Source organism: Pan paniscus, chromosome 13, assembly GCF_029289425.2.
Source record: "Pan paniscus chromosome 13, NHGRI_mPanPan1-v2.0_pri, whole genome shotgun sequence".
Taxonomy (NCBI): domain Eukaryota; kingdom Metazoa; phylum Chordata; class Mammalia; order Primates; family Hominidae; genus Pan; species Pan paniscus.
In genome coordinates, this window is record NC_073262.2 from 103,029,859 (window position 1) to 103,048,635 (window position 18,777).

The following is an 18,777-nucleotide window of genomic DNA, read 5'->3' on the forward strand; positions in this document are numbered from 1 at the left end:
AAATATTCCTCCGGTCTCTGTTATTGAAATTTAAAGAACATACATATGTTCTCCCTACCCATATTATGCTTAATGACATCAATCAAGTGAGACCTGCCCACTGTTATCATGAGTGGTAGATGCAGAGTGCTGGGATGGTCCACACAAGATGGTGGAGTTTTCCTTTGACTCAGAGCAGCCGCCTGGTGTACCTATAAGTTGGCATTCTCTCACTCAACAAATATGTATTAAATACCTACTACATGCACCGTATTAGTCGCTTGTGAATGGGCATGGTGATTATCCAAAAATGGCCGAGATGAGGATTCTGCCCTCACGTTGCCTACCATCTGGGAGACACGACACACACACAAATACTGGAGCTATAAAGGAAAAGGGGCTAAGACACTTGCTGACCAAGGGCTACAGGAGTTGAGGCAAAGGTGACCTCTGGCAGGGGGTATGGAGAAGGATTTCATGGAACACATGGCATTTCACCTGGAATGTGCAATTCAGACATATCTTGGAAAAGCCCAGCCTGGGGGTGGGGGTTCAAAACTGGGCATGGGGAGCTTGTCTGTGAAGGGGTAAAGTCAGAGACATTTAGAAAGCAAGTTGGAGCCCAATTGTTGCTGGCGTTGAATGCCAGGTTGCAGATAATGAACTTTATTCTTAAGTTCTTAAGGAAGAGGGTAAAATGGTCACGAATATACTCCAGGAAGAGCAGCTGCCTGGGACTGAATTGCAGGGGAGAGACTGGAAGCAGAGAGAACAGTTATTTTATGTTTATTTGATAATGCTGGGTCTTTGCTGATCACACAGCTGTGTGGGTGGATTGAAAACTTTGGTCAGAGCCACTTTGGAAACTCAGACATAGTTTAAGTGACTCATCAGGAAGCCAAGAATAATTTCTAAGGGTCATCACAGACAGGCTCAAAAGATGCACAGTATGAATGAGGAAATCTGTTAACGGCTCTTAACCAGACAGCTCAGGTGCAGAGAAGGTAAGTTAGTTTGGGAAACTGAAACCAAACAACGTCCATGAAAGTCACACTGCCTCACTGCCCAGTTAGTGCAAGCAAAAGGCCAGCAGGGCGGGCCTGAGGCGCCATGGGGCAGAGCCTGCGGAGTCAGATAGGGAAGCCCCAGAGAGAGGAGAGGATCATGACTAAAACGCTCAAGAGGTGGCATCAAAACATCATGCTGTTTCTAGATAGCACATGGACTTTGCCAAACCAGAGTGAAATTAGCAGAAGCAAAATACGGGAACATAATTTTGGGAAGGTAAAGCAGTTGCTCAATGAACCGCTAACTAGCCATCTTGACTGTCACCCAACAGCGGCCGCCTGGTGGGACCACTTTGTTTATGGCATGAGAGTCCTTTAGCGGGGCAGTCAAGTGCAGCTTCAAACAGTGGCTTAGGTGTTAGCCTGGGCTGTGGCAATGAAGTAAAAGGCTGTGTGAAGCTGCGCCAGAAACAGCCTCTGCAAAACAGCCGCTGCGGGCGTGAATTTTATGAGTTCTCCGTATGCAAACTACTATTAGTCACGCATTGATTGATCCATTCCTTCCAGGAGCATCCGTCCTCAGAAGCTTGGTTTCCAACTGCAAAGGCAAGCCTTTCAGCACAACCTCACTATAACTCTTCCTTGGTCATCCATGCCTTATATTTAAAGCTCTGCATAATGAGGGCTTTTTTTTTTTAGATTAAAATGCTTAAACCCTTTTTGATACCACTGAATTACAAGGAGTGACACAGTGAGGTTCCTTTATTTTTATGTGCACATGTGAGTTCACACAATTTCTCCTTCTTTCTCAAAGACATTTCCATAGGAAAATAAACATAGTGAATTTATAAATAACAGGCTGAGAAACAATGCCGCTGTCTCCACATTCGCCAAGCCAAGTGATTAAAGCAGAAACAGAGGTTGGCCCAGAAATTTACTAGAATTCAACATTACTATGTAATATCCAAGTATAAGCAGAAACTATTTTTTCCCCTTTTTCTGTAAAACTTGGAATACCTGTCCTAATTAAATGTCTTCCTCCAGGAATTGTATCTGATATTCAGTTAGATTTGATATCAAAACTCAGTTATTGACAATTTTCTAAGGATACAGTCAGTGCTAGGATATACAAAATGACAAGGATAGAAAATGTTTTCTGTGCACATCTTACCATGTATTTTTTTCTTTTGAGGAAGGATAGGCAAGAGTAGTATAAACATCTAAAAAGGAAGTATCTCCACAAGTAGTGGTTTATTTTGTGTTTTGCCTTAACATAGTACAACATTGTGTTTTGCAGGGGAGAGACTGGAGGCAGAGAAAGCCATTATTTTATGTTTATTCCATAATTCTGGGTCTTTGCAGTTCACACAGCTGTGTAGGTGGATTGAAAACCTTTGTCTAATATAACTATAATGTACTTAGTATAATTAATATTATATTAATTATATTATTTAGGTGTGCCTGATGTGGTAATAATGATGGTGATTATTAAGAAATTTTATGTAATATGAACTAAGCCATAGTGGCTTGAAATAAATGCTAGATTTAAAAGAGCTATATTGGAAGGGTAACATAATCTTTAGGTATAATTCCAGTGCACTGGTAACAATGAGGCAAATAATGTGTATTGTTGAACACATTCTGTTAATGACCTTCCTGGGCTGGATGGAGGGATTTTTTTGTGTTTTTTTTCCTCCCCATCTTAGCCTCTCTCAAAAACAAAACAAAACAAAACAACAAAAAAAGCCCAGCTCATCAAAAGGATAGTTGAGGGATGCTCACAGGATCAAAATCCTTTGCACAGCCTTGTAGGCCCTGTACGATCTGGTCCCTGCCCAGTTCTGGCTTCCTCTTGTACTCTAGAAGCCTACCCTCTGCCTCCCTCCCTAATCATGTCCAACTCCTCCCTTCTCATCCATGCCTTGCTCCTCACTCATGCTGTTCCCTACGCCCAAAATGCTTTTCCCCTTCCCCTCCCACCCATCTCTTCTCACTCATCCTCCATCCAGGTCTCAGTGGATAAAGTCATATAAGTCAAGTCTCCCTGTCATATGATTTTATACCACTTAAGTGGAATGTATAAGCATATATTTGTGCAATCATTTGGTCAATGTGTAAATCCTCCTCTAGTCTCTAAGTTCCAGGAAGTTTGATTGCTTGTCAGATAATAGGTGTTCAAAAAATACTCACAGAATTGGATTTTTAAAGATGACACAGAGAAGAAGTGAGAAAGAACTTAGATTTGAAGACGTTAATTTGTTTTAATGGATGCTAGAAAAACTAAGAACAATGAAATGTGAGAATAGAAAATCAATTTGTATGTGTGTGACTCACACACATACATATATATATATACATATATATATAAAATATTAGAGTCCTCAGTAAAACTCAAATATTTAGCATTTATAAAATGTCAAGATTCAAAACCAGCTTTCTAATCTATAGTGTCAGCACCTTTACAAGTCATATACCCACCCATGGCTTGTGCTGGGTGGGTACATGACAGTAGCTTGTGCTGTTGTCTCATTACAACCTAAATACTTTTACATGCAGATCTGTATGGAATGGAATAGGTGATCTGTTTTCTAACATAATCAGGAAATAGGCCATCTTGTTCAATGAAATGTTCTGGTCAATAGCATCACATTACACATACCATACCCATTTAATCCATATTCTGTGAATCCAATTATACTAAACTGCATTTAACTCTAAAACCCACTGGTCATAATTTAAATGCTGATGAAACATTTGAAGACCGTACAGTGCTTTAATGATCACTTACCTTTGCACCATGCAGTACTCTAGTATTTCTCAGTAGCAGCTGCAGTAATCCCTGTGATAGAAAACTGGGTGAACCAGGTTTTACTAAAATCAATAGAACATTCTGTAGTTATTGCAAGTACTGTGAGATAAAGGTCAATTAATTCTAATAGGCAAGAAGAAAGAATATATGCTAAATTTGACTAGGAAATGCATATATGTCATTAAACGTTGAATATAAGCTTTAACCTATTGAAATCCTTAGTGGATATATGTATTTACTTTTACTATTTTCAATGTTTGATTTTCAGAAGTGTGTTCACAAACATTTTTTGGACTATAGCTAAGATTACCATTTCAAAAATACAATGCTCCACATTTTTGTATCTTTAAACATTAATGGAATTTCACAGCACACTTCTGTTGACCCTCAAGATGACTGTTTCCACTGTGCAGATAGAGAAGCTGAGGCATGAGGCTATTTCTGTACATTTTCTAAAGATACCCCCTGAGCCAGTGGAAAGGAAGCCTGAGACAGAAAAAGACTTTGTGTCCTCACCGAGAACACATCTTGTATGCATCTGTAGTCTTGGGGGAGGGTAGATTGCAAAACCAGAGTTGGCTTTTCACACATGCTCCTACACTCCTACAAGGAGGTCTTTGTAAAAATGTGTAGACAAATAAAGTGGGTGTCAAGGTGATTACCAGGATGAATTTTCACTGGTCTGGAATGCCTTGAGTATGCTTGATGACAAGAAGGTAGATTAGTTGGCTTTTCAAGGCCTTTCTAATAGTTGTAATTCTATCCAGTGGGCAATTCATAGATGAAAAATATTTAAAGTGTTCACATTTCTATTTCTTTTTTTTTTTTTCCTTTACAGATCTATGCAGTTAGATCAGTTGTTCCCAACAAAAGCAATAATGAAATAGTCCTGGTGCTCCAACAGTTTGACTTTAATGTGGATAAAGCCGTGCAAGCCTTTGTGGATGGTAGGTATACCTGTACCCTGCAGCTGAAGATGTTAGACCTAAATATTCCAGATATTCCATATTTTTTCCTTAAATGAACTGAATATCAATTCATTATGCGTACTTTAGGTCTCATAGAAATGTGCTAGGTTTCACATGATTGTGCTACTGCACTCTAGCCTAGGTGACAGAGTGAGACCCCATCTCAAAAAAAAAAAAAATAGACACACTCAATAAGAATAGAATTTGGAAGTTCTTTATCTCTCATTTAAGGAAAAAAAGACTCTAGATAGTTTTCAAAGGATATTGATTATAGTGCTACTAATTTCCTTGCCTACCAGTCATTCCAATTTAATATTAAATGTGTCCTTGGCCAGCAGTGACTCACGCCTGTAGTCCCAGCACTTTGGAAGGCGAAGGTGGGCAGATCACTTGAGGCCAGGAGTTCGAGACCAGCCTGGGAAACATGGTGAAACCGCGTCTCTATAAAAAAATATATATATAAATTAGCCAGGCATAGTAGTGCATGCCTGTAGTCCCAGCTTCTTGGAGGCTGAGGTGGGAGGATGGCTTGAGCCCCTGAGGCAGAGGTTGCACTGAGCTGAGATCGCACCACTGCACTCCAGCCTAGATGACAGACTGAGACCCTGTCTCAATAGATAAATAAATAAATGTGTCCTTTATTTGATACCATTCTTATGAATGGAGGATAATGTATTTTGGTCCTTATCTGGAAAGTCTTCTCACTTCTCCAACCAGCATAATCCTACTTGGCTTTATGACTGGAATTCTAAAACCTGATGCTTATGTAGTCTAAGAGGACTGGTTTATTCTTTAATATCTTTAGTTTATGATTTTTAGATTGCCAAATTAATCAGAATATCAGTTTATCTTATCTATCTCTAAAATCTTTTTGCTTTATTTTAAAAATTTTGTTGTTTAGGTAGTCCATTGCCAGAGATGTTATAAAATCTAAAGTCTCAGGAATATGTTTATCCTATAATTTACAACGTAATGCTTTGGATTTCCTGTAAATTTTGGGAAATTATCCCTCCTAATCAAATTAAACAAGTTCCAGTTTTGAACAAAGATCTCTTACTTGTCCTCAGTTATCATATGTCTTCTGTCCTGGCATTAGTTTCTATTTTGTAAATATGGGCAAGCTACACATAATCTGTCAAATAAGGTCAAGGAAGACCTGCCAGCACATTTCTCAGTTGTATCCTATTTACAGTTTATCAAGGACAGTTTGATTTACTTATTTTCCTAGGAGTAGAATAACCTTCTTGAGTTTCTAAAAGTATAATTGCATTTCAGGGCAAGGTCTTGGAACTAAGCAATATGCTCACATTCTGATATCAGCAGTCAAGGTTTAGGGTCCTAATTGAATTAGCAAATGATTATCATTCAGTAGACCTATAAGCAAATCCATGGTGCATAACTTTTCTCACTGTTTTTTCCTGCTTCATATACTAAGAGATACATAATTTTTAGTCACAAGAAGCAAATAGTAGAGAATGCAATATTAATCTAACTTTGCAGCATTAGCTGCAGTTTGTCTCAAAAAATATTTGGAAATAAGCATATCCTGGATCAGATACAGTCTCTTTTCAGGTTTTCTTGCCAACATCACCTGCATGGAAAAAAAGCTTTAGGAAAGGGTAAAGGCTATTATCCCCATTCCTCCCTACCCCCACTTGGATTGAGGCCCCCCACGTTCCTCATCATGAAAGTTTTTATTGCAGAGTGATCTTGATCAGATGCACAGTAACTGATGGACTGTCATCAAATCTGTTTGTATTTAAACAGAGCACCTTGCTTGTCCTTCTTGAAATTTTCACCTTGTCAGTGTTGAGATCTCATTAATAAACCTCATTGATTGCTGAGAAGCCTCATGAGAAGTCATTTTGGTTGGGGAGCAGTAGGAAAACTTGATTTAAAAATACTGGGTGCCAGGCAGGTTCCTCATACCTGTCACCCCAGCATACTGGGAGGTCAAGGCAGAAGGATTGCCAGGAGTTTGAGACCAGCCTGGACAACATGGCGAGACACTGTCTCTACAATTTTTTGTTTTTAATTAGTCTAGAGTGGTGACACATGCCTGTAGTCCCAGCTACTCTGGAGGCTGAGGCAGGAGGATTGATTGGACCCAGGAAGTCGAGGCTGCAGTGAGCCATGTTTGCACCACTGCACTCCAGCCTGGGCAACAGTGTGAGACCCTGTCTCCAAAAAGAAAAAAAAAGAAAAAGAAAAAAAACCAAAACCATAAAAAAAGCCAAACAACTGACAGTCAAAAATATTTGTTAGGAGTCATTTATGAGGCATACAGAAAGCCCTCTGAGTGGCTGAAAAACTCCAAGCCGTTTCAGTATAATTAAAATTTCATAATAACAGTTTCAAAATCCTCTGTAAATATGGGTATTTCTTCTTCAAAATTAGTCCCTAAAGCTCATTGTCCAAATTACAAATAGAATGTATATCAAAACATGAAAATTAGAGGACTAATTGAATATGGCAGTTGTGAAAGCAGTAAGCAACTCACCACCACTTTCTATTTAAAATGAACAGTATTTAGCATTTTTAAGTTTTAGTTTTATTTAGAAAACTGAAGCGTAGCTATAAGTAAGAACTGCCCTAATTATTATTAACCAAGACTTACCAAGAAACTTAACAAAAGGGACTTTCTAAATTTCTTCGAAAGGAAAATGCTGTGAAACATTAATTCTCTGGACAAATTAGAGAAAGACCAACCCAGTTAATAAAAAGTCTGAATTATAGCTTACTTTTAGGTGCAGTCTTATTATTTCAAGTACATGCAACTCAGACAAGTCTAAGAGGGGCGTTGAGTTGGAAACTTTAAATAGATAGGAATTATTAGCCTGTCTAAACATTAGTCAAAGCCATATGGCCTTCTGCTTATCTAACAGTGATAGTAGACTCAATAATTAGGACCCTACTAATTTGAAATTTGTTATAAAGACCAGCCTGAAATTTATCTTTGTTTAGCCAACATACTCCTTGTAGAGAGCTATTAGTATATTTAGATTGTATGAGAATTTTTAAAATTGTTAAAAGAATACACTTAAAAGAGCTACTCTCTTTTAGAAATACTGTGCCTATTTATTTGAAAACAACTGATATCCTCATTACCAATAACTTGTTATTGAAACTACCTTCAGCACAGTTGGAATGAATGAATGAACTTTGTTAGACTATGGAGAAACATGGATTGCAGCTGGCCAGCGATAAAACATTTTTTTAATGTCTTGTAATTTAATTAGGCATTTAATTTATATATAATTTAATATAACTTGAATATAATTTAATTAGGTATCTTCTCTGAGTCAGTGCAGTTCTACCGATATATGTGAATGGGATGGACAGAACCTGGGGCCCAACTTTTCACTTAATGAACTTTTTTTGGTTTCAAGGTAGAAGCCTTGTAGACCACATCCCATCTCTATCCACGCTAACTCTAGAGAAACTAATATCATTGTAATATGTCTTCCTCATCCCCCTGCAAGATGTGAACATATGAATAGGGACAGAGAAAGAGAAAGAATGGCCAAACAGAAAGCTGTGATTCACATTGTTAATAATATTCAGAATCCCATATTTGGTTCAGAAGATTATAGGTATTTTTATTCATATATCAAACAGAATAATTTTAATTCTACTTATGGCAACAAAGCTGCTAGAAAATTCTCAAGATATATTTCATTTTCCGTACGACAATATAATGATAAAAAAGTAAGCTTCATGTAGTGAGGCTTAATATTTTGATAAAACCAAGATCATACAGTGAATTAAATGAAAATCTGGGAAATAAAAAATGAAACTGGCATTTTTATTAAGATAGGATGTATCAAAACAAATGAAAAAGCCAAAAAAAAAAAAAAAAAAAAAAAGCTGCTACCAGGATGGAAAGACAGAGATGAATTTTGTGTGGTGTTTTATGATGTGAATATTTGTTGAAGATTCTTTGTCTTTATCTAGGCAGTGCAATTCAAGTTCTAAAAGAATGGAATATGACAGGAAAAAAGAAGGTAAGATTAATATTGATTGTAAATTGGTAACATCTTCAATCAAAACCTTCATGGTTGTTATTTTATCAAGGCTGCCAATTTTTTGCTTCTTTCAAGTATGTTAATATATACACCCAGAAAGCTTCCAAATTCATGACTCTCGGAAATTAGCAGATACTCTCACTAGTAATGCCCTTATTTTCTACTCAGTGTTTTTAACAACCAGGTGTGCTTAAGAAGTCCCAGAGTTGTTCTCTTTTTTAAGTATAAAGGGGAGCCCAGCTGGAGAGTTCAAAGGATTCAAAACATTAACTTGCCTGAACGTATCCTGTAGCACAAAGAAAAAAATTAAGGAGTATTTTAAAGATACTTGAAAACCTCTAAATATATTTTCACATGTTTTTCCACCTGAAAGAATCTGTCCAAGGCTGCCCTGAGATGCTTTTTGGCTGAATTCTAAGGTAGATCATTAATAAAAGAAGAAGAAAAGAAAATGCCTTAGAACCATAGTAAGTAAGGGGCTTTCTTGAACACTGGCGTACTGCTCTTTGAGAACAAAGGGAAGGGGATTTTACTGTGTCCCATTCAAACTGGTTTGCTTTCTTGTCGAGTCACAAAGGGCCTGGGATTTCTGGGAGCTCGTGAGATGCGTCTGTGCATACACACTAGCAAAAGTGTGCCGCTCCTTTCAAAGTAACTGTTCCACTCATTCCTGCTATGACACAGCAAGGCCTTGTGTTTTGGATTTCCCAGGATATAGTACGCCAGTCTACTCTTCCCAGTGAGGGAAGATCACAGGCCTGCAAAACAGGTTCTGAACAAACAATAACACAGTATTACTTTCATAAAACCCAAAGATTACTGAAATTACAGGAATCATCCTTTCCGTTTTTCTCCTCCTAGTTTCATGTAGAGTAGGAAAATTATGAGTTTTTTTTTTTAACCTTTGTATGCCACCATCTTTGACAATCTCTGCTTGTCTTTAATCATAGCTTCCCAGGCCTCTGTGTGAGATGAACATGATTTGCAAGTGATTGAAAGGCAGTATTTAGACTTACATAGAAAAATTTCAAATGTGTGGTTTGGGTATTAGATTTTTCTGATGTGAAAAAAACAGCAGACAGCAGCTGCAGACCCAACTCATTACTGAGTCTTCCTCCTGGAGGTTGAAAAGGAAAATGGTCTCCCAGCCAAGTAGATGTGAGGCTTGAGAGCCAGAAGCTGCTGTGGGTGTTTTGTGGGAATAAGTGCCACTGGCCTTGCCTTCAACCTGGGACACACACCTCTCACCTAGGAAAGCACTTACTGGGGCATGATTGTGGTTCCAAAGGAAAAAAGCAGGGAGGAGAATTGAGAAGAAAAAACTGTTTCTTTTTACTTCTTTTGTAAATGTGTTGAAGAACGAAGCCAGGCTGATGTTCAGCTGGCACGCACTCATTCAGCAGGTGGGACAGGGTCTTTCTTATGGGTCGGCATCTGTTCCGATTGGCCGGGGCTGGTACCATACTACTTGTTGAGTACACTGAGTATCAACTGGGTACAAAGCAACATCAAGTCAAACATATAACATAATTAGGAACAACAGCTTCTTAATTTTCTTGATATTCTCATGTATTCACCATTAGAGCATTTTAAGAGAGATATAGTAAAACTCCGCATTTTAGACTCTTGTGATATTGGGGGGTCTAAACAATTTCAATTGTATAAAATGCAGGGTGGTTTTATTTCAAAGGAAATAAAATGAAGCCTTGTAATGCTGTTCAGCTAGCAGCCGAGAGGTCCAGGGGCTTTCTCACCGGAAAAGGGGGACTTATATCACTTTGGCATTACCTTGAAGCTGTTGTCTGCTCCAGCTGAAATATTCATGGGATGGCAGGGCGCAGTGGCTTGTGCCTGTAATCTCAGCACTTTGGGAGGCAGAGGCAGGAGAATCACTTGAGCCCAGAAGTTTGAGACCAGCTTGAGCAACATAGGGAGACCCTGTATCTACAAAACATTTTAAAAAATAGCTGCATGTGGTGGTGCATGCCTGTAGTAACAGCTACTCAGGAGGCTGAGGTGGGAGGATCGCTTATGCCCAGGGGGTTGAAGCTGCAGTGAGCCGTGATCATACAACTGCATTCCAGCCTGGGCGACAGAGCCAGAGTGAGACCTTGTTAAATAAATAAAAATAAATAAATAAATAATCATGGGGATGATTATGGATCCTGTGGCTACCTGGGACTTCCTAGACAATGACAGCAATTCCAGGAATCTCCTTGTTGACTGGTTTCTATTTCAGAGACCCAACCTGAACTTTAAGGACCTACCTTCTGTGTCCTCATTTTACAAGAAGAAGTTGCCTGCCTTTTCCCTAGTAGTCCTCCCCTTTACCTCTCCTTCTGCTGAGCAGATGGGAACCTTAGTGGCCTCCTTGCCTCCCCAGCATTCACCACTTTGAGATGAGAGCTACTCCCCAGTGGCAGGATAACTGAAATCAAATTTTTTCAGGATGGTTATCACCAGATTTTACTATAGAACCTCAAGTTGCTCAAATAATATGTCAGCTATTTAAGCCGTTCCTTGTTGTTTTTTTCTTCCTTTTATTGGAATCTTTTTTATTGTGTTTATGAGGTGAAAGTTTATACAACTTACTATAAGAAAGAAGATACTTAAATTAACTTGGGTGGTTAATAAAGATGTAAATATTCTTCATCCAGTCTATAAGAAGAGCCAGGAACCAAAAAAGATAGCGTATCTTATTTTCATCTCTCAGATTCACCTTATATTTCAAGAGTCTGAGTTGAATATTATGTTCTCATTTGTTTCTCATTCTAGAACAATAAAAGAAAAAGAAGCAAGTCCAAGCAGCATCAAGGCAACAAAGATGCTAAAGACAAGGTGGAGAGGCCTGAGGCAGGGCCCCTGCAGCCGCAGCCACCACAGATTCAAAACGGCCCCATGAATGGCTGCGAGAAGGACAGCTCGTCCACAGATTCTGCTAACGAAAAACCAGCCCTTATCCCTCGTGAGAAAAAGATCTCAATACTTGAGGAACCTTCAAAGGCACTTCGTGGGGTCACAGGTCAGTAATGCTTAAGTAAAATTGCTTAGGAAGGCATAGATGAAAAGAGCACAAAGGGAGCTCATTGGGGCTGCTGTTGATGTTGTTGAAAATGGAAGGTGGTTTTTCTGCAGTGTGTACAATTCAGCCTTCCTGAAGCCAGGATTGGGGGTGAAGGGGAATGTAACAGGGCAGAGAATAAATGCTCAATCTAGCTCTACACCAAGTCAGAGGATTTTTTTTTTTTTTTTTTTTGAGTCTGGGTCTTTCTTTTGAGTGCAAGGCTAGAGTGCAGTGGTGTGGTCATAGCTCACTGCAGCTGCAGCCTTGAACTCCTGGACTCAAGCAATCCTGCCTTGGCATCCCAAAGTGCTGGGATTACAGACATGAGCCACCACACTTAGCCAGTCAGAGGTCTTTTTTAATGGAAATTCCAGTTTAAAGAAATATTCTATATAGACACCTTTGCTAGAATTCACCTGGGGTAATGAAGGAATAATTGATGACAAAAAGAAATGTTATTCAATGTTTTCTTTAGAAAGGGCAGACCAAATTATTTTAACTGCTGGTATTTTTTATATGATGTGACAGAACATAATCTTCCAGGGTGTTAGAATCTGGAACATTAATTATTTTTGCTATAGCTATATATTTATTAATCTTCAAAAGGCCACTTCCTAATCCACTGTTTGACTTTGGGCACATCATCTACTCTAGGGTCCCATTTACTTTCTGAAAAATAAGGAAACTGCATTGGAATCTACTAGATCAGTGCTTCTCAATACTATCTGACCCAATGCCCCATTTTTAGAACAAATGTTAAAATAAAACTTATGCATAATATAACCTACCTAGAAACAGAATTTCAGCAAATAAAAATATAAGAAGAAATTCAGGAATAACTAAAATAGAATTTATGCATAATATAACCTACCTAGAAACAGAATTTCAATAAATAAAAATATAAGACGTTCAGGAAAAACTAAAATAGAAGGCTCAATAAAGAGGCCAGATTTTTACACCCACTTATAATGAATCACTTTGCAATTAAATGAAGTAAGGCAGTAATCAGCTGGATATTGTGGACACTGTTTTTTTTACATTTGACATGTACAGTAAGAGCTCAATAAGTATATTTGTATATAACTTGGAATCACTGTGAATGCACCTGCTACAAATGCAGTCCAATTTAGGGTAATGGGTGTCAGCTCTAATATCATGGCTGCTGATGTGGTTTTCCACATGGCCAAAAATTCTCAGTCAAGTTCTAAACATCATAAAGTACCATCTTCCTTTAATTTATGCAATAGTTGAATCTTGGAAATCCAAGCAAACGTTGTAAATCCGTAGTAAAACTGTCTAGACTCACATAATTATATATATATTTTTTAACAATCATGAATGTCCAGGGGAACATGAGAAAGTTCAGGACACAGGTTAATTCTTTGTTGTGTATGACATTCCCAGGATTGCAAGTCATCTAGCATCCTGCCCCCCAACCCCACCGCCAACACACACACACACAATCATTGTGCTAATTTTTAAAAATGCCCCCTCAGTTTTTCGGAATGCCTCCTAAAAGGTGGTAGATCCTTTGATGAGAATCACTACACTAGTTGACCCCCAAAGTCCTTCTAGTTATAAAATCCTGAGTTTGTAGAATCAGTGGCGTTTTAAACTCCCGTTATATTCAGAGCACTGTGCTAGATGCCACAGTAGATTCAGAGAAGGATATGATATGGTCTAGGCCCTGATGGAATCACATTCTGATATCCTTGAAGAGAAGGCTATAGGTTCACTGGTGAGTTTAAGGTTTGGGGAAGAGAGGTGCAGTATCCGACTGAGTGCTCCTGGGAGATTTCCTGGGAGCATTGGGTATTGAAGGACCAATAGAACTGAGGTGGTAAAAAGGATTTGGAGGGTTAGAGAGAAGTAAGGAGAACTTTACTGAGTGCCCTCAGGTATTGCACACCTGCTATATATGACACACTGCTATTCTCTGACAAACCGAAGATGAGTAAGACACATCCATGCCTAAGAAAAGTTTAGACTACCAGAAGAGATGGAGGTGCAAACAGAAACGCAAATGGTGACATGTACCAAATCAGGGTGGCAGTGAGAAGGCATTAAATAACTGGCACACTCTGTAATACACTAGTAAGTTCTTAAATTGCTCACAAAGCACAAATTTTCTTCCAGAAACACATTTCCTAACAACTCCACTAATAGTGCCGAAACTCATATCATCCTTACTCACTTCATGATGGTTTCCTAAAACCGAACAATGACAACAAAAATAACCTATTTCATTTTGAATCTGAATTCTCCAGGAATTTTTTTAATTCAATTTTCACTGTGCCTACAATTTTGAGACTGTTTTGATTTATAGTCAGAACAAGAGAAAGAAATTAAATAATCGAGTGGCAGATTCCCAACTTGTTATTGCTTTCCCATGAATACTTTCAAAATCTAATTACTCAAGTTGCCATTTTGATATCAATCATAGACTAAAAGCTTAGCATATATATTTTTTCATTACTTATAATTTATACCTTCTTTGTAAAACAATGTCAGTAACTCTGTCAAGTATATGACATTAAAGCAAATGCAATATAGAAGTGCCTCCCTTCCCAGTGGACAGCTGCCTTGAAAGTTAAGTACCCACCAGGGGAATGGGTACAAGGGGGCTTTTGGAAACCCTCACATGAAACTTTCTGTGAAGAATTATTTCTTGCACAGTGATCCCATTCTCCCTTCTGTTTTTTAAGTATAGCATGAAGGCATTGAGGTGTGTTGGTATTATTTGTTAATGTTACTGATTCATTACAAATGTCTGTGCAATAAATTTTTCTGTTAAAGAATAAATGAGCCAGGCTTGGTGACTCACACTTGTCATCCCAGCGCTTTGGGAGGCTGAGGTGGGAGGATTGTTTGAGCCCAGCAGTCCAAGACCAGCCTGGGCAACATGGCAAAACCCCATCTCTACAAATAATACAAAAATTAGCTGGGCCTGGTGGTGCATGCCTGTACTCCCAGCTACCTGGGAGGCTGAGGTGGGAGAATCACCTGAGCCCAGGAGGTTGAGGCTTCAGTGAACTGTGATCGTGCCACTGCACTCCAGCCTGGACAGCAGAGTGAGACCCCTCAAAAAAAAAAAAAAAAGAGGAAGAAGAAGAAATGATGGTAATGGAAGGTTAGTAGATGTTCTTGCAAAAGGAAGCAAATTCTCCTTATTGGCCCTTAATTTCGTTAGCAGCCCATTTGTTATGATTGTAAATTTTAAAATGAGGTTTTAGCTATAGTAATCTGCCCTTTTCCTTGGAAGATAGGTTCCAGGACCCCTAGTGGATGCCTGAAATCACGTACACTGTTTTTTTCCTGTACTATACTATACTATGCTAAAGTTTAATTTATAAATTAGGCACAATAAGAGATTAAAAAAACCAATAATAAATAGAACAATTATAGCAATATACTGGCCTCTTTCTTGCTCTCTCTCTCAAAATATCTTATTGCACTATAAACATCCTTACTGTGATGATGTGAGATGATAAAATGCCTGCATGATGAGACGCGATGACACTCACTCTGATCACCAAGACAGCCACTAAAGTGACGAGTGGGCAGGTATCATGTATGGCATGGATACTCTGGAAGAAGGCATGACCACATCCTGGGTAGGACAGAGTGAGATGGCACAAGATTTCATCACATTACTCAGAACAGTATGAAACTGAAAACTTAATGAGTTGTTTATTTCTGGAATTTTCTGTTTGCTATGTTTGGACCGCAGTTGACCATGGGTTACTGAAACTGTGAATATGGGAGGACTATTGTAGTTAGATTTTCCTGCCTTCAAATTATGAAGGTTCATCAGAAAGTTGATGCCAAAGCTATCTAATGGCTTTAAAATGCTTGCTCAATCTACTGGCAATCGCAAGAGCTCTAACAGGTATTCTGCAGATGAGTGTTAGGCTGTAGACACTCTGTACCCCATTTTGAGTAGAATGTTGGAACTAGAAAGGATGAGAGTGAAATTTTAATCCTGGCTCCCCACTTTATAACTGAAGAAACCAAGGCTCCTGGATTGAGAAGTTGAGAGGATAACCCTCTTGAACTCTCTGTAGTTTGCAAAAGGCTGACTCAAATCCATGTAATTTTATCAGGTAATGGAGAGTTACTGCTAAAACCGTGGGTTCCCTAACTCCTAAAAAAAAATGTGTAACTGAAAAATTAGAAAAAAGTCACAATAACAAAGCCACATAATGATATTCTGTGCTTGAGTGAGTTCACAGCATAAGCCTAAAAGAAATCGCCAGGCTACTATAGTGGAGCATTTATCAAGCCCTCCAATAATGAAACTAGCTCAACAAAGCCTGCCCTGAATGCCCCACTGGGCAGGAGGCTGTGAACATGTGGGATGCGTGTTTTATCTTTTTATAACACCTTGACATTCAGGATCTCTCTTTTTAAAAGTCTTAAACAGAATCATTTTTTGGTAGGGGAAAAGTTAGCTTTCAGATATATGCAGGTGGCTCAGGGGTGTTAGTGTGACTTCCTACATGAAAAATCACCACCAAAAGCATCATCATTTCAGGCTGTAAATATAGCACTGTCAAGTGGGACAATGCTGTGTGTCAGCAGATCGTTTAGAAGTTTAGGAGTATGTTTTAAGCCTGAGAGTAGTTTTTTTCTTTATCTCAGAATTTTTAATAACAGCTCAAATTGGATCTTTTACATAATCCAATCAAAATCATCCTGGGCTCAAATACAAAATCAGGCAAAGAGTAGATCAAGATTTATTTTTGCCGAGCGGGCGCAGTGGCTCACACCTGTAATCCCAGCACTTTCAGAGGCTGAGGTGGGAAGATTACTTGAGGCCAGGAGTTTGAGACCAGCCTGGGCAACATAGCGAGCTCTTATCTCTTTAAAAAAAAAAAGAAAAATTAGCTTGGTACGGTGGCTCATACCTGTAGTCCCAGCTGCTTGGGAGGTTGAGGTGGGAAAATCCTTTGAGCCCAGGAGTTTGAGGCTGCAGTGAGCTATGATTGTGCCACTGCACTCTAGCCTGGGGTACAGGGCAAATCCCTATCACAAAAACAAAAACAAACAAACAAAATTATTTTACTAAAAGTAGTGCCAAGGATAATACTTTTTTCTAAGACCCTATCTAAATGTCTAAAGCACATGTTGACCTTAGGATCTAATTTTCCCAAATGTTCCTCCTGCCCTATGCTTCCTGAGGCTCATAAACTAAAATGTATAGCATTTACTTGTCTCCGCTTAGGCCAGAATAGGAATTCAGATTCCTCTCTTGTCTTTACCCCACTGGACACAATTCCCATTGAATAGGAATTCCAGGAGCAGGACTGTGGGCTATCAGCAGCTTCCCAGAGATAAACTCTGGGGCAGGGCTTTCCCTCTCTTGAGCTCCTGTTGCTGACCCAGCAGCCGGCCTTTATGTTGCCTCCTCGTGTAAAGCATCCTGGGAAACCAAGTCTTCGGTCCCTGTTCCTTGGAACAGAAGGCTCCATGCCATGCTTGCTGACCTTCACGAGCCGGACTGTACAGCCTGCCCTGTACCACAAAGCAGGAACAGCCCTGTCGTTTTTACCTTTGCAATGCAGATTCTGTGCTTGGGCGCAGCACCTGCGCAGAGCTGCTTTCTCATCCTCAAGTGAACTGAACCAAATGTGAGAGAAAGGCTCCTGTGCCTTTAGAATGTTAGTTGCCCCCCCCCCCGATTTGTGCTTCCTGTAACAAACAACAACAAAAACACCTCACCACCATTTCACAGTATCGTTGTGGTAGGCGGTTCCCCACAGGTTGTTCAAGCAGATTTTTTTATGTTGCTGTTGGTCCTGGCCTCAAGATTACCTCCCCTGCTTCTCTAAGCCCTATATTGGACAGAGGATTAGCAAAGATCAACAAAAAGAAAGCAGCCAGCTTAGAACTTTAATAGTAAAAGTCAAATGTGTGTATCTAGGATTTCAGCAGTGCCAGCTCTCAAATGGAAGCAATACAATATCACAGCTAAGAACCCGGGCTTTAGCATTAGACATGTTTGGTTTCAAATCTTGGCCTCATCACTTATGAGGTGTGTGACCCTGGACAGGTTAACCACTCTGCATCTCACTTTCCTCATCTGCAAAATAAAGAACATTCGTCCACTTTACAATATTGTGGGGAGCAGTAAATGAGATATATAAAGTGTTTAGCTCAGCATCTGGAATCGGGTAAACCGTCTTATCATTCATTTATCCATTGAGTAAATATTTTTAAGCATCCAACATGTGTCAGGAATTCTTCTACAGGAAGCAGACACGACAACAAAGGTTTTGCTCTTGGGGAGTTTACGTTCTTTGGGGTCGGGGGGGATGGGGAGAAGAGGTAGATAATAAACCAGAATACAACTGAGTTACCAACATAATTCTAGAGTGTAATAAATGTTATAAAGGCAGCATGTAGAAGGGCAGCTGGAGAGTGCGTGTGTGCAGCAATTCCATAGAAGGTCCCGCTGTGACGTAAGTGTCTGGAGACATTGAAGCTAAGATCCCAGTGCTTCAATTCAGGCTCTCTCATGCCAACTTACAGTGGTCTGAACAGCCAGTGTTTTATCTAAACTTTTATTAAGTACCTTAGCTGAAGCCCTTATAGAATTATAACCATAGGTTTTTACTTTTTTTTTTTTTTTTGAGATGGAGTCTCACTGTGTTACCCAGGCTGGAGTGCAGTGGCGCGATCTCAGCTCACTGCAACCTCCGTCTCCTGGGTTCAAGCGATTCTCCTGCCTCAGCCTCCCAAGTAGCTGGGACTACAGGCGCATGCCACCATACCCAGCTAATATTTTGTGCTTTGAGTAGAGATGGGGTTTCACTGTGTTAGCCAGGATGGTCTCAATCTCCTGACCTCGTGATCTGCCCACCTCGGCCTTTACTATTTTTTGTTATTAAAGATCTAATACTCTATTAACATATATATAACTGAT

At 39.3% G+C, this 18,777-nt stretch overlaps 1 protein-coding gene across 12 annotated transcripts in view; it reads left to right on the plus strand.

Annotated features, from left to right (window-relative positions):
* SPATS2L (spermatogenesis associated serine rich 2 like) overlaps nucleotides 1-18,777 on the plus strand; it is a 173,312-nt gene that overhangs the window by 101,878 nt on the left and 52,657 nt on the right. For all 12 annotated transcript variants that reach the window (XM_003820717.6, XM_055108937.2, XM_003820714.5 and 9 more), the window contains 3 exons: nucleotides 4,634-4,742; nucleotides 8,718-8,767; nucleotides 11,564-11,810. In XM_003820717.6, the coding sequence (XP_003820765.2) occupies nucleotides 4,634-4,742; nucleotides 8,718-8,767; nucleotides 11,564-11,810 (406 nt within the window). The remainder of the gene's footprint in view (nucleotides 1-4,633; nucleotides 4,743-8,717; nucleotides 8,768-11,563; nucleotides 11,811-18,777) is intronic.